Below are 17,040 nucleotides of genomic sequence, written 5' to 3'. Positions count from 1 at the left end.
TGGCCAGCGGCTGCTTTGGGCCATAGCTCTGAAAGCTGAAAACTGGGGGCTGTCTTGTTTGTGTGGTAGCTGAGTTCCTAGCAGACTGCTAAGACTATAACTCTGTACTGTGCTAGACCAGTAAACAGTTGTCAACAGTACCCATTTTTTTTAAAAGGGAAGAAGTGTACTTATTTTTTTATTTATTTTTAATGTGTATTCATTTTTTGAGAGAGAGAGAGAGAGAGAGAGAGAGCATAAGTGGGGCAGGGGCAGAGAGGGGTGGGGGAACACAGAATGTGAAGCAGGCTCCAGGCTCTGAGCTGTCAGTACGGAGCCCGATGCAGGGCTCGAGATCATGACCTGAGCTGAAGTCAGACACTTAACAGACTGAGCCACCCAGGCGCTCAAAGAGGAAGAAGTTTCTAAATGGTGTTTTCAGATATACTCTGAAGAATGGTTTGTTTTTGTTTTTGTTATTTAATTTTTTTAAGTTTATTTATTTACTTAGAGAGAGAGAGAGCTCGGGAGGGGCAGAGAGGGGGAGAGAGAGAATCCCAAGCAGGCTCCATATTACCAGCATGGAACCTGATCCAGGGCTCGAACTCACAAACCATGAGATCGTGACCTGAGCCAAAATCTAGAGTCGGATGCTTAACCACCTGAGCCACCCAGGTACTCCTGAAGAATTTTTGTTTTTAATGAAATCTTGAATCCGTAGTAAATTCAAAAAGTGTAAAAGTTCTTATGTTTGTTCCCAAAGATAAACAACATACCAATTTCTTATATAACCTTCCAGGGAGATAGAATGCATCTGTGAATAAATACCTATATATTAAAGAGTAGATTTTAATAATGTATTTGAATCTTTACCAGCACACTTATGTTTGCCTTTGCCTTCCTTTCAAACAGGTAAAAACTCGTGTGCCTCCTCCTAGCTTCTGTTACATCCTCTCCGCTCATCCAAGTGTGGGACAGATTGACGTCATAGAAGAAGACCACATTTCTAAGCTTTACCAACCTCCAGTTACCCGTTTCTTAAGAGAAATTCTTCAGGTATCGTCTGTGTTTCTAATAGGGTCTTTAACTACTTTCACTGTATGTGTGTGTTTTGTGTCATGTTCTAATCATTTTCAATGCCTTTCCAGACCGATGACCGCGGTACACGTTGCAGTTTCTATGCCAGAGTGATTTATCAAAGATCACAGGTAATCGATCCCTCTCTCTCTCCTTCCGATAAGGTGTTAAAAAGTTTACTAAAGGATAACCTCTCATAGAAATTAATGGAGTGCTAAAATGGAAAAGCGATTTTAAAATCCAGTTATGCGTGCTCCTAGCCTAGGCAGCAGTATATCCATTTCTTGTGCAGGTGCAGCCTGCCAGCCAGTGTGGTATGTCCTGGGTGTGAAGCAGCCTAGGCATAGCCTGCCTGAGAAGGTCTCAGCCCCGCGCTGTGCATTCCTTTCGTAGGAAGGGGGTAGAAGGAGGACTCTCGGGACTGAGCTCAGCCCCTGCCAGCACTGTCCAAGAGCTCTGAGTTAGCGACAGGTGAAGGAAGCCCCGTGGCCCCTGGGAGGCTTTGGCGGTCCTGGGGAGATGCTCGTTTGCCGCCTTGCCACTCAACAAATCAGCTAGGAGCAGAAAAGGGAAAGAGATGTTTTTGGTAAGCGGCACGCCTGCCGTAAGTTCTGCCAGAAGAAAAAACCTCTGCTGGACCTTAACTCAGAGAGGAACATCCATGCAAATCTGTCACCGGAGGAATACAGACCATCCCATTGTTCAGTCCTCGTTTTCCTTTTCTCCGTTCACTTCTTAATCATTTGACAGTGAATTGATACCCCTCCTGAGGAATAAGAGAGTGACTGGCATCAGTCATTCACAGTGCTTCCTATGAGCCACCCAGTATTGGGCTCAACAGGCAGGGCGACAGGCCCTCACTGAGGGTGATATCCAGGTACCTGAGGTGCCTCTTACCTTCCAACCCTGAAGCAAACCGAAGGCTGACTGCAAATTCCCCCGCCCACCGTCTGCAGGACACTTAGTATGTTAAGACATGCTTGGCACCTGGCACATTGCCTATTATTCTAACACACATTTCAGGTCGTATGACTGTGTCATAGGCAGTGGTTCACTGTGCGGCTGCCATTTACTCTGCAGATAGACTGCTGTCCTCGGGGGCAATATAGCACACGTTGGTGCCCGTAGAGGCTCACCTGCCCACAGCCCCAGCTGACAGCAGAGGTGGGAAGTAAAGAGAGCAGGTGTCCGATATACCATAGCTAAGTCTCACTGCTAGCCCCAGTGGACAGAGAGAGACAAACTACAGGTCGTCTGCCTCACTGCATGAAGGAGCCTTGCCTTCTGGCCAATTGAGAACACTGATACCCTCCTGTCCTGAGTTTTCTGCCAAGAAATAGGCTTCCATTAGCACAGGTGCAGCCTGCCAGCAAGTGTGGGTTTCAGTGGGAGTATGTACCGAAGGATTGGTAGTACTTAGGTGACAGGGGCTTGGAATCCAAAGGAACAGATTCCTCAATGCGTTATAATTCTCTGTACCTCCTGTGTTCTGCTTGTGTGGGGCAGAGAATCACCAGAAACCAACCTCCTCGGGGAGGAATTGAAATAAGCTAGGTCCTGGGGCCACAGTGTGGTCCAGCCAGTCACCTGTACATTACAGTGCTGGTTGACTTTAAGAAGGGCACTAGGAGTCGCTGCAAGAACCTGAGTTTTTAAAGAAGATTCTATTGTATCTCCATTATACAAATGGCCAAGTCATGCAGGTGAAAAAGATATTTACCTTTTTTTTAATGATTTTATCTTTAAGTAATCTCTACCCCTAACTTAGGCTCAAACTTACAACCCTGAGATCAAGAGTTGCATGCTCTTCCCAACTTAGCCAGCCAGGTGCCCCCTTGACTTGTATTTTGAATAAAATTATTCTAACCTTTTAGATTAATAGTAATTATAGATTCATGTAGGCTGCAAAGAAACAGTGTCCTCCCATGTAGCCTGCCCTGTACTAACTTCTCATACCCAGAGTAGCTACCATTTAACACCCTAACCAAGAAAGTGACATCAGCCACTAATCTGGTGTCATCTTCATAATTAGGTCATTTCATGATAGTTACACAAGTGAGACCACGCAATATATATCAGTGATGTCTCCTAGGCCAGCTGCACAAAGTACCAAAAGCTGGATCGCTGAAAACAACAGAAATATATCATTTCACACTTCTGGAGGCTAAAAGTCTGAAATCAAGGAAGGTATCAGCAGGGCCATGCTCTCTGTGACGGCTTCAGGGAAAATCTCCTTGCCTCTTCCAGCTTCTGGTGTTTGCTGGCAATCCTTGGCACATACACGCATCACCCCAGGCACATGGCCTTCCCTCTGTGCCTATCAGAATCCAAATTTCCTTTTCTTTTAAGGACACCAGTCATATTGGATGAGGGCCTGCTGAAATGATCTCCTCTTAACTTGGTTACATTTATAAAGACTTTAGTTTCAAATTAGATCACATTCTGACATACTAGAGTTAGGACTTCAACCGATCTTTTTGGAGGGACACAATTCAACCTGTAACAGCTCCTTTGGGAGCTATTTGTTTGGGATTATTTTTCCCCCAATTAATAAAATTCTCTAGAGATTCATCCAGAGAACTAATAATGTTGAACATCTTTTCATGTGTTTATTTGTCATCTGTATAACCTCTTTGATGAAATGTCTATACATGTCTTTTGCCTATTTTCTGTTTGGATTATTTGTTTACTGCTGAATTTTTATTTATTTTTTCAATATGGCATTTTCTTTTATATTTATATTTTTATTTTTTATATTTTGGTTAGATAACATACACTGCAGTATTGGTTTCAGAAGTAGAATTCAGTGATTCATCACTTACATATAATACCCAGTGCTCATCACAAGTGCAGTCCTTAATGCCCATTACCCATTTAGCCCATCTCCCACCTATGTCCCTCCATCAATCCTCAGTTTGTTCTCTCGTTAAGAGTCTCTTGTGGTATGTTTCCCTTTCTTCTCTTCCCGTCCCTCCTTTTCATATGTTCATCTGTTTTGTTTCTTAAATTCCGAATATAACTGCTGAATTTTTTAAGTTCTTTATATAATCTCTATACAAAGCCTTTGTCAGATATGTGATTTGCCAATATTTCTCAGGGTCTATAATCTGTGTTTTCATCCTTTCTTTTTTTTTTTTTTTTTTTTTTAATTTTTTTTTTTTCAACGTTTATTTATTTTGGGACAGAGAGAGACAGAGCATGAATGGGGGAGGGGCAGAGAGAGGGAGACACAGAATCAGAAACAGGCTCCAGGCTCTGAGCCATCAGCCCAGAGCCTGACGCGGCGCTCGAACTCACGGACCGCGAGATCGTGACCTGGCTGAAGTCGGACGCTTAACCGACTGCGCCACCCAGGCGCCCCTGTTTTCATCCTTTCAACAGGGGTTTTGCAGAGCAGAGTTTTTCAGTTTTATGTGGTCAAATGTATTAACTTTCCCTCTTATGGATCATGCCTTTGTCATTAAGTCTAAGACAAGTCAAGTCTCTTTGCCTAGTCTTAGGTCCCAAAGTTTATCTTTTTTTTTTTTTAATGTTTACTTATTTTTAAGAGACAGAGAGCACGCGCTCAGCGCGCGCGCGCACACACACACACACACACACACACACACGTGAATGGGGGAGGGGCAGAGGCAGAGAGACAAAAAGAATCCCAAGCAGACTTCTCACTGTCAGCACAGAGCCCAGGATGGGGCTGGATCTCACGAACTGTGAGATCATGACCTGAGCCCAAATCAAGAGTCAGATGCGCAACTGACTGAGCTACCCAGGTGCCCCCCAAATTTATGCTTTATGTTCTTTTCCAGAAGATTTATAATTTTACATTTGAGTATGCTGCATTTTTGAGTTGGTTTTTTAATAAAGTGTGTAGTTTAGGTCAAAGTTCATTTTTTTTTGCCTAGAGATGTCCAGTGTTCCAGCATTATTTGTTGATAGGTTGTCCTTCCTCCATTGAATTGCTTTTGCAACTTTGTCAAAAATTAATGGGGCATTTTTGTGTGGAAGAGATCTTTTTTTGTTGTTGTTGTTCTTAAGTAGGCTTCACACCCAGCGTGGAACCCAACACGGGGCTTGAACTCACAACCATGAGATCAAGACTTGACTGAGATCAGGAGTCAAACACTTAACTGTCTGAGCCACCCAGGCGCCCCAGAAGAGATCCATTTTTAATAAAATTTTAGTAATAATAATGGTAGTACAGCTTTCAATTAGTTGGGTATTTGTGTCTTTTTACAGAGGATATTATTTGTTACTGATTTTATTCATAACCCCAATGGTAACAATAAATTGATAGTTAATTTCAAAGGAAGTTAGACAATTTTGGCTCATCAAGAAATTAAAAAAGAGACAGTAAGCCAAATCCAGGGTATTTACAAAGAGTATCTAAAATCTTTGAACGCTGTCAGAAGAAGTCCCAACTATAGATAATCTTATAGAAATCCTTGCCCTTCCTGAGATATCTACCATTTTTTAAAATGTGATTTTGCTAGTTGTTCCCCTAAAATCCTTTATAATTCCATGGTCCAATACGGGATCTTGCATTGCACTTAGCTGTCATGTTTCTTCCCTCTTCAAATAGAACGTTTCTGCATCTTTGCTTATTTTTTAGGACCTTAACATTTTTGAAGAATAGAGATCAGTTACTTAGAATATCTCTCCCTTTGGATTTGCCTCGTGTTAGCTCATGACTAGATTCAAGCTATGCATTTTTGTCGGGAATACCACATAAAAATACTGTCTTCGTATCAGAAAGCACACAGCTGATTTGTCCCAGTGCTGTAATATTTTATCAGCTGATTACAATGGTGTTATCTAAGATGCTCAAAATCACTCATCATCAGGGAAATACAAATCAGGACTACCATGAGATACCACCTCACACCTATCAAAATGGCTAAGAGTAACAACACAGGAAACAACAGGTGTTGGCAAGGATGTGGAGAAAGGGGAACCCTTTTGCACTGTTGGTGGGCGTGCAAACTGGTGAACTATGGAGAACAGTGTGGAGGCTCCTCAAAAAGTTAAAAGTAGAACTACCCTACAATCCAGCAATTGCACTACTAGGTATTTATCCAAAGGATACAAAAATACAGATTTAAAGGGGCACATGCACCCCGATGTTTATAGCAGCATTATCAACAATAGCCAAATTATGAAAATAGCCCAATATCCACTGACTAATGAATGGATAAAGAAGAGGTGATTGATATATATAATATTAGTTGTGAAAAAGAAATCTCCCTATTTGCAATGACATGGATGGAGCTAGTGAGTATTGTGCTAAGTGAAATAAGTCAGAGAAAGACAAAGACCATATGATTTCACTCATATATGAAACTTAAGAAACAAAACAAATGAGCAAAGGGGGAAAAAAAGAGAGGCAAACCAGAAAACAGACTCTTAACTATAGAGAACAAATAGGGTTGCTAGAGGGGAGGTGGACAGGGAATGAGCTTAATGGGTGATGGGTGTTAAGGAGGGCACTTTGATGATCACTGGGTGTTATATAAAAGTGATGAACCACTAAATTCTACACCTGAAACTAATAACATACACTGTATGTTAACTAACTGGAATTTAAAGAAAAACTTTTGAAAAAAAAATATGGTGTTTTCTAGTTTTCTCCACTCTAAAGTTAGTAACTATCTGATCCATATAAAGGAAGATATTTGGGTGGGACATGGGTGGGAAGATATTTGTATGTAGGAAGATACATTGAGACTATGTAAATATCCTATTTTCATCAAACTTTTACTCACTCATTTTAATATCCATATGATTCTTGGCCTGAATTATTACTCTGATAGTGACCTAATGGTAGTTTTCTAACTCTAGCTTACCTTCTATATTTATTAGTTGCATTCAGCTATACTTAGGAGCTTTTTATTTCCTTGATTTAATTATGTATTCACTTACTTATATCAGTATGGACCAGTGAATTCAGTTTTTATTCAATGAGTTATAATCTTACTGTTGTTTATTTGGATGTTCAAATTTACCAGATTCAGGCTCATGTGCCCTTTGGGCATGTTCCTGTATCCTTTTAAGTACTTGCTTGCTGTCTGACACAATAAGATGTTTCAGACTCACCTTGTGCTTTCTCTGCTCTGGAAACAGCCATCTCTTCAAGGAGCCCTGGTTGATTTTAATGGAAAACAGCATTTAAACAAAGGTCTGGTAACTAGATGGGCTCATTGCCACTGGCATGTTATTGCCTTCAGACCCTCTCAGTGAACAGAACAAGGAAGTATTACGTATGTAAACCCATGCACACATACACATAAATCTGTATTTCTTTCCATTTCTCCATCTATATCTGAAATCTTAATTTTACACCAATATCTCCAACTGTAGATCATTACCACAGAATTGACTTTAGGTTTTCCCCATTTCCATATTTATAACTCCCTTATCTAATAGTGAGAAACCTGGCTCTCATTTTCCTCCATATAATTTACTCTAATTTCCTATGTGTAATCAGCATTTCAACCATGTGAGCTCCCCCTTGACCCAAACCCACAGCTCCTACCATGCAAGTCACTTTCTCTGCCCATTCCTGTCAACCAGCCAAATGGAATCCTCAAACTGACCATGCCATCAATCCACGCAAGCAACACCAACTGAACCTCAAGCCAGACAGGTTGTCATGGTCCAGCCCTACTGACTACAAGGGTCTTCCCAGGCAAATCCTTGACCTCAGTGGACCTACTAAATCCTAAACTCTGACCAAGGGTAAAGGGCAGAATACCACTATAATGAACTTTAAAAGACATTACAACTTTTGCAGATGAAAGAAAATTATAGGGGTGCCTGGGTGACTCAGTTAGGTGTCTGAGTCTTGATTTCGGCTCAGGTCACAATCTCACAGTTGGTGAGTTGGAGCCCCATATTGGGCTCTGTGCTGATAGTGTAGAGCCTGCTTGGGATTCTCTCTCTCCCCTTCTCTCTCTGTCCTCTGGCGCGCTCTCTCTCTCTCTCTCTCTCTCTCTCTCTCTCTCTCTGAAAAATAAATGAACTTAAAAAAAAAAGAAAATTATTATCAGGTCCAATTGTTTGCTAGTGACCAAGACACGTAGATTCTATTATATACTTGAAAGAATAAAAAAGAAAAAGAAGGGGCGCCTGGGTGGCGCAGTCGGTTAAGCGTCCGACTTCAGCCAGGTCACGATCTCGCGGTCCGTGAGTTCGAGCCCCGCGTCAGGCTCTGGGCTGATGGCTCGGAGCCTGTTTCTGATTCTGTGTCTCCCTCTCTCTCTGCCCCTCCCCCGTTCATGCTCTGTCTCTCTCTGTCCCAAAAATAAATAAACGTTGAAAAAAAAAAATTTAAAAAAAAAAAAAAAAAAAAGAAAAAAAAAATTGTTGCAGATACAACAGTTATTTTATTCCTGCTTTATACCATGGCCCTATGCAAAGTCTGAGGGCAGTAATAAATATGCCTGTCTTAGTCAGTTTGGGCTGCTATGGATTAAGCAGCAGCAGTTCATTTCTCACAGGTCTGAGTTCAAATTGCCAACATGGTCAGGTTCTCAGTGAGGCCCCTCCTGTTGATTTACAAAAGGATATGTCTTTGCATCCTCGCAATGTGGAAGGCAGGAGAGGAGACAAACTGCCTCATGTGTTACAAGGACCCTGATTCCACCATCAAGGTGACACCCTCATGACCTAATTACCTCCTGAATACCGCACCTACCATTACGATCACACTGGAGGTCAGGAATTCAACTTATGAATTGAGGATGTGGGAGTGGATGTGAACATTCAGTTTATAACAATCTCTGATCCCTAGGAAACCTACGTCTAACAGGAGAGAAGAATGTGTATGGACTAAATATAAGACAGTGTTCTGGGTATGGGAACATGAGATCTGGACAAAAAGAGCAGTGAAATATCCCTGAGTAGGTCAAGGACAATACATTAGTGCCAAGGAAGGGCAGACTGTGTCCCAGCAAAGGAGCCCTTTAAACAAGTACAGGGTTGGGGTTCCCAGGGCTCAGCCGTGTCAATCAGGTTGGATTGTTTGCTAGTGACCAAGACACGCAGACTCTATTGCATATTTGAAAACATTTGTGGGAATTATATCTAAAATAGTGTTGTAATAATCATCTAACATTATTGCTTTTAAAAGTTTGGATATTAGGGGCGCCTGGGTGGCTCTGTCGGTTTAGCGTTCAAATTCGGCTCAGGTCATAACCTCACAGTTCGTGAGTCCGAGCCCCACATCGGACTCACTGCTGTCAGCCTGTCGGCTTACTTCGGATCCTCTGTCCCCTCTCTCTCTGCCCCTCCCTTGCTTATGCTCTCTCTCTCAAAAAATAAGTTAAAAACATTAATTTTCTTTTAAGTCTTGGACGTTAGAATAGCTATTAAAGTTAATAGACTTGACTGTGTCTTTGAATTGTAACTAAATGATTTGCTTCTTCCGCAGCAAAGGGAGATTTGGCTGATGGTGACTGATGTCACCCTGCAGATGCAGGATGAGAATAACTCTGGCCTTCCCAAAACTGTACCGGTCTGTGTGGCCCCCTCATGTGTGCTGAGCCAGGAAGTCGTGGAAGCGCTTGCCGAGGCTACCCCTCACAGCTTCCTCTTCAGGGACACTCTCCGAGCCCAGGGTATGCTTTCTTCTTCCCAGTTTTGACCCAGCAGCCACTGATAGACGCCACAGAATGGCTTTGTGGCTTGTCAATGCCTCTGACTTACTTGGAACTGCGTCCCTTCATGAAGCCAACTGCGGACGTGGTGTGTGGAGTGGAAGAGACCCGTGGTACCAGCCTGGGGCTTCAAATGACCCCTGTCATGGCCACCTGGACAGAACTAGAACGCTTGCAGTGCCGACACCTCCTGTGAAAGATGCCGTTGGTCACTCAAAGATGGTCTCTTGGTGGCACACTTTACAGGTGCAAAAGCCACCTGAAGCCATTGCCTGAAACATCACTTTTTAAAACAAACAAATGCCTGGAACATTATAAATATATGCTTAGATCAATCAGCTCTTTTTTTCCAGGAATCAAATTAGAATCCTGCCTAAACTACATATTTTTTATGTGATTGAGGTGTAATTTGCATACCACAAAATTCACCTTTCCAAATTGAATTTGAATCTAGTATTTGTGTGCTTTTCCAGCTTAGCACACTGGTGGCTTTAGGACTTCCTTTCTGCACAGTGCATGTGTCATAGGACACAAGGGAGGGGGCGCAAAACTGTGCCCTCTGCCCACACAGCCTGTAGGAGGCTGGCAAAGGACACTGTCCTCACTGGGAGGAAAACTCACTTTCTCTTCAGTGCTTCCATAATCCGAAGTGTCTCTGTCGGCAGGTCAGATTGTTTGTGTTGAACGAAGTGTCCTTTTGCTTCAAAAGCCCCTTTTGGGTATGGCCTCCAGTGCTCCCTCCTGTGAACTGACCAGCCCTGTGAAGCTCAATGAACTGGATTCTGTCACTCAGGTCAACTCCATTTGCAGCGTTCAAGGTGGGTAGTCAAGTCAATCCTGGTGGAAATGGAAATGGTATTTACATTTTGTTAAATATCATACTTCATATTCATTTCCTCATTCATTAAGCAAGTATTTATTGTTGTCTCACATGTTCCAGACTTTGGATACATAAGGAACAAAATCAGAAGAGGTTCTTGCCTCTTCGACTCACAGTCTATATAGAAAGACATCAGTCAGCTATGCACACGATCAGACTTGGAACTGCAGCGTTCAGAGTGCTCCAAGTACTGATTGTTGGGACCTCACATTGTTAGGGAGGTCACTGTAGCTGCCCCAAGGACAGGAGCTTTGTGCTGCAATCTGAAGCAGGAAGTAGCTAAGTAGGTGAAGGAATAGAGGCAGGAAGAATGTCTGAAGGGAAAAAGCCAGGACACGTAAAGGCTGCTGACAGGGCAGTGTCAGGGAGCACCAGAGTTTGGAAGGGGGCCGGAAAGGCATCTGGATGGAGGGAATGACTGGAGACTAGGCTGAGAGGCCAACCACTGCCCGAGTGGGTGGCCCTGGCAGGAGTGTGCTCTGTCGTTGACAGGAGGGTGATCCAGTGTTTGTCCCTGCAGAGCAGAGTGGAAGGGTCAGGGCCTTGGGTAATAGCCAGTGGGAGGGCAAGCAGCAGTCCCAAGGCATGAGATAAGGGAAGAGGTGAAGTAAACATGGAAGAGGGTTTAGTTGGGGGAAACTGACAGGTTGGGTAGTGAATTCAGTACAGAGGAAGCAAGGCACAGATGAAGGCTGGGAACATACCTGATGACGTCTGAGATCCCGGTTTAGGCCGCAAGGTGATAGTAGAGCTGTTGAAGGGAATCGGACGTGGCAGAAGAGGCCAGCTTTGAGAGCACAATTTTAGCTATGTCTTGACGAGTTTAGATGTTTTGATCCATCTGAAAAGACATTTCAGTAGCTGATTGGATATGTGAGTCTGGGGCTCAACATAGCATTAATATTCTCCTTTTTAACTTTCTAAATTTTTTAGTGAAAAAAGTAGTGCCTGTCCAGTGGAACTAGTGAAAGATGAATAAAGAGAAAGAGAAATTATTTCCTACTGTGCACCTGCCATGCTGCACTCTGTACACACAGGAGCACATGCGTTTGCCCCCTTCGGAGGGAGTGTGTGCGACTGCACGACTTTGTAAAACACATTATCCTGGCGCATGCTTTCCTCACTTAGGACTCTAGCAGGGATGTCCATCCAGATGGGTAGATAAAGATCTAACTCAAGATATTAATTGTTGCATAATATTCCCTTCTATGAATAAACTGTCTCTCCACTGATGGGCATCAAACATGTTCCCCTGTTTTTGCAATTATAAACAAGGCTGAAATAAACACGCTTTACATCAATTCCTACTGATTTCTTTGCAGGAAGATTTCAGGGTCTTAGGGTTCGTGTATTTTTTAAACAACTTTACTGAGATATAACTTACATCACTACAATTCATTCGTTTAAGATGTTTTAGTATGTTCACAGATATGCAACTGTCACTACAATCTAATTTAAAACATTGTTGGGGCACCTGGCTGGCTCAGTCGGTAGAGCATGTAACTCCTGATCTCCAGGTTGTAAGTTTGAGACCCATATTAAAAAAAAAAAAAAAAAAAAAGGCACTGTCATCATTCCAAAATAAACCTCATGCCCATTGTCAGTGCCATTATGCTCTCCCACCCCAGCCACTTCCCCTGGTCTTAGGAAAACACTGATCTACTTTCCGTCTTTATAGGTTTGCTTTTTCTGGATATTTCACATACACAGAGTCATACGTTGTATGGTCTTTCATGATTGGCTTCTTTCATTTGGCATAACGTTTTCAAAGTTATCCATGATGTACTATGGGGTCAGCGCTTTATTTCTTTTTATGACTGAATGTTTCATTGTATGGAGGCACCACATCTTGTTTTTTCCATTCATCAGTTGATGGACATTGGGTCATTTCCACTTTCTGGCTACTGTAAGTAGTGCCGCTATGAATATTTATGGACAAGTTTTTTGTTTGAACCCCTCTTTTCGAATTTTGGGCATGTATCTAGGGATGGAATTGCTGGGTCACATGGGAAACCCTGTGCTTAGCCTTTTTGAAGAAACGCAAAAGTGTTTTCCAAAGTGGCCACACAATTGGCTTGTGTATTCTTAATATTAAAAGATATTAAGTTAATTTCCAAAAAATATACAGAAATTCATATTTCCAAAAGGCCTTCTAAGAGGACCTGTTCCCACCAGCCTTGCCCATCATAAGATTCCTGAGTCTTTTTATAATTTTTATAAACAGCAAAATCTCTGATCCCATTGTTGCTCTAATTCACATTCTCCTGCCTGCTTGTGAGGTTGAGCACTTATTCATTGTGTTCAGGCGATTTGGATCTTCTCTTCTGTGCATTTTCTTTTAGTGTTAAGGCCAAAACATAACTAAAGTTGTGATTCAAAGTGAGAAATGAGAGCAGTATAGCCTGGTGGTCCCGAAGAAAGCAGACTCTTCCATTTTGTCACCTAACACAGGGCTAATAGAATCCACCTTAAAGCATTGTTGAGGGTTAAACGAGATAATGCACATGAGGCTTTGGGGGCTTGGAGTGCTCACCGACTAGTGGAGAAGGATGACCGCCCCTGACAAGGAGGGCTGGATGACAGCAAAAGCCCATGAGGCAGTGGGTGGGTGGCCTTGGGACCGTCAGGATTTGTCAGGCAGAGTTGGGGAAGGCCTTCCAGACAGATGAAGGCCATATAGAAAACCCACGGAGATGCCAAGGGCAGTTGTAAAAGCTTTCTGTGCTGGAGGAGTCAGGGACCTCTTGGGATGGAGCTGTTTCTGTCTCATTCTGCTATTCCCAGTCATGCCAGCCACGGAGGCTGTGTGATCAGTTGTCTTAAATGAAGCAATTCTGTGAGCGCTGTAGATAGACTGTGGTACAGAGCCAGGGTTGGTTGCTGGCAGGCTGTTTGGAAGCGTGCGGTAAGGAAGGGCTGGGAGTCTGCAGAGGCTGACTGGACTGTTGGGGCATCTGAGCGCTGGCTGCGCTGGGCCCCTGGGCACACAGGCTGTGAGGACCGTGCACGCTGCAGATGTATGCCCCGGAGCAGATAGATGCGCTGCGCATTTGTCCTCGTCACTGTGCCCACAGCGTGCTACCGCTGGCACATCTCCTCCACCTCCAGAGGCCCCCCTCGCACCTTCATTCTCTCCAGCAGTTGCTCCTGTTCTCCCACCCCTCACCTCTCTCAGAGCCCGGGATTGGTCAGGGGCCCAGAGGAGAGACAAGGGTGTGGGAGCGGTGTTCTCTGCCCCACATTTGAGGGGAACCACCATGCACCCACACTGCTTAAGCTGTTCAGGACCCTGTTACTGTAAGACCGTAAGAATTGCTACCGCCTGTAGCACCGTTTCAGCTAGAACCGCAGTATAGAAGTGAGCAGACATGGGGCCAGGGGGTTTCCTTGCTCTGTTGCTGATCTTAAGGGGAAAGCATCTACTTAGTCAACCAGCTGTAGGGGTTTTGTTTATTTGTCATTCTTTCTGGTAAAGATAGTATCTCTTTATTCCATACTTTGCAAGAAAAAATATTAGCTCTTTTGTGCTTCTTTTACTCCACTCTTCCTTGCCACCTTCCTACAGTTGTTTCTGTACTTTATAGTATAAAGATGGGTGATATTCTCTTCTATAACCATAATTAAGCCTTGAACACTGTCTACAGATTGATTTTTTTTTTTAGATTTTCAAAGGTGAAAATCAATAAATGGTATTTTTAGTGTCATGATTATATAAATATTTTTCACTGAATAGGAAAATAGTATACTGTACTTCTGTTTCCTTGTTTGTTTGGGGTTTTTTTGTTTGTTTAATTTACATACAAGTTAGTTAGCATATAGCACAACAATGATTTCAGGAGTAGATTCCTTAGTGCCCCTTCCCCATTTAGCCCATCCCCCCTCCCACAACTCCTCCAGTAACCCTCAGTTTGTTCTCCATATTTATGAGTCTCTTCTCTTTTGTCCCCCTCCCTGTTTTTATATTATTTTTGTTTCCCTTCCTTTTATGTTCATCTGTTTTGTCTCTTAAAGTTCTCGTATGAGTGAAGTCATATGATATTTGTCTTTTTCTCACTGAGTAATTTTGCTTAGCATAATACCCTCTAATTCCATCCACGGAGTTGCAAATGGCAAGATTTCATACCACATCTTTATCCATTCATCTGTTGATGGACATTGGGTCTCTTTCCATACTTTGGGTATTGTTAATGGCGCTGCTATAAACATTGGGGTGCATGAGTCCCTTCAAAACAGCACACCTGTATCCCGTGGATAAATGCCTAGTAGTGCGATTGCTGGGTCATAGGGTAGTTCTATTTTTAATTTTTTGAGGAACCTCCATCCTTTTTTCCAGAGTGGCTGCACCAGTTTGCATTCCCACCAGCAGTGCAAGAGATCCTCTTTCTCCGCATCCTCACCAACTTCTGTTGTTGCCCGAGTTGCTAATGTTAGCCATTCTGACAGGTGTCAGGTGGTATCTCCTGGTGGTTACGATTTGTATTTCCCTGATGATGAGTGATGTGGAGCATCTTTTCATGTGTCGCTTGGCCATCTGGATGTCTTCTTTGGAGAAGTGTCTATTCATGTCTCTTGCCCATTTCTTCACTGGATTATTTGTTTTTTGAGTGTTGAGTTTGAAAAGTTCTTTATAGATTTTGTACTAACCCTTATCTGATATGTCATTTGCCAATATCTTCTCCCATTACATTTGTTGCCTTTTAGTTTTGCTGATTGTTTCCTTCTCTGTGCAGAAGTTTTTATGTTGATGAGGTCCCAATAGTTCAATTTTGTTTTTGTTTCCCTTGACTCTGGAGACATGTTGAGTAAGTAGTTGCTGTGGCCAAAGTCAAAGAGGTTTTTGCCTGCTTTCTCCTCTCGGATTTTGATGGCTTCCTGTCTTACGTTTAGGTCTTTCATCCATTTTGAGTTTATTTTTGTGTGTGGTGTAAGAAAATGGTCCAGGTTCATTTTTCTGCATGTCACTGTCCAGTTTTCCCAGCACCGTTTGCTGAAGAGACTGTCTTTATTCCGCTGGAATATTTCCTGCTTTGTCAAAGATTAGTTGGCCATACGTTTATGGGTCCATTTCTGGGTTCTCTATTCTGTTCCATTGATCTGAGTGCCTTTTCTTGTGCCAGTATCATACCGTCTTGATGATTACAACTTTGTAATACATCTTGAAGTCTGGGATTGTGATGCCTCCAGCTTTGGTTTTTTTCTTTCTTTTCTTTTCTTTCTGGTTCCATAGAAATTTTAAGATTGTTTGTTCTAGTTCTGTGAAGAATGCTGATAGGGATTTTTTGATGGGGTTTGCCTCATGGAATTTTATATTGACTTTCATTTTCCTTGCATTGCCTGTACCACACTTTTTTTTTTTCAAATCTCCAAAAATTATGACAAATCATTGGAGTTATCCTTTTCCTTTATAACTTCCCTCCTAGAGCTTTCTCCCCCACCAAGACAGTCTTAACTATTTGCTTAACTACTGTCCTAGGACTCCCTCATATTAATCATTTAAGTTTGAGTCACTGTTTCCTACATATGACTTCTTTATTGGTTTCTTCCACCTGTAGGTTTTTGTAGGTGTTCTTTACCAAGTTAAGGAAGATCTTCTCTATTCCTGGATTGCTGAGAGTTTTTATCATGGCTGGGTGTTGGATATTGCCAAGTTATTTTTCTACATCTTTTGATATGACCATATGATTTTTCTTCTTTAGTCCATTAATATGACAGATTACATTAATTGATTTTTTAAAATATTGAACCAGCCTTGTATACCTGGAATAAATCCCACGTTTGGTTATGGTATATATTTTTTTATATAGATTAGATTTGCTAACATTTTGTTAAGGACTTTGCATTTATGTTCATGAGAGGTGTTATTCTGTATTTTTCTTTCATGTAATGTCTTTATCTGGTTTTATTTTAGGGTAATGCTGTCTTCATAGAATGAGTTTAGGAAATATTCCTTCTGCTTCTATTTTCTGAAGAGATTGTAGAGGATTGGTATGATTTCTTACTTACAAGTTTGGTAGAATTTGCCTGTGAACCTTCTGGTCCTGGTATTTTCTGTTTTGGAAGATTATGAATTATTTATTCAACTTCTTTAATAGAGATTAGCTTATTCAGATCATCTGTTTCCTCTCGTGTGAGTTTTGATAGACTGTGTATTTCAAGGAATTGATCCATTTCACGTAATTTAGCAAATTTGGGGGGTGGGTAGAGTTGTTCATAACATTATTTTATTATCCTTTTACTGTCCATGGGATCAGTAATGATGGCCCCTCTTTCATTTCTGATAAAATTAATTTGTTTCTTCTGTCTCTGGTACTGTTGATTAGACTGTTAGAAGTTTATCAGATAATTTTTATTAATCTTTTGAAGGGATCAAATTGGGTTTCTTGAATTTCTCTTCTTGATTTTGTGTTTTTAATTGTATTGATCTCTCTTCTAATTTTCATTATTGCTTATATTCCC

General features: G+C 42.0%; 1 protein-coding gene across 2 annotated transcripts in view; it reads left to right on the top strand.

Moving 5' to 3' along the window:
• The window catches only part of SPIDR (scaffold protein involved in DNA repair), a 509,957-nt gene that overhangs the window by 475,527 nt on the left and 17,390 nt on the right, over positions 1-17,040 (top strand). For both annotated transcript variants that reach the window (XM_030304272.1, XM_030304271.1), the window contains exons 13-16: positions 892-1,035; positions 1,128-1,187; positions 9,479-9,665; positions 10,370-10,522. In XM_030304272.1, the coding sequence (XP_030160132.1) occupies positions 892-1,035; positions 1,128-1,187; positions 9,479-9,665; positions 10,370-10,522 (544 nt within the window). The remainder of the gene's footprint in view (positions 1-891; positions 1,036-1,127; positions 1,188-9,478; positions 9,666-10,369; positions 10,523-17,040) is intronic.

This window comes from Lynx canadensis, chromosome F2 (assembly GCF_007474595.2).
Source record: "Lynx canadensis isolate LIC74 chromosome F2, mLynCan4.pri.v2, whole genome shotgun sequence".
In the NCBI taxonomy this organism is placed as follows: domain Eukaryota; kingdom Metazoa; phylum Chordata; class Mammalia; order Carnivora; family Felidae; genus Lynx; species Lynx canadensis.
Note: the sequence above shows the minus strand (reverse complement) of the source record. Positions and strands in the feature narration are given on the sequence as shown.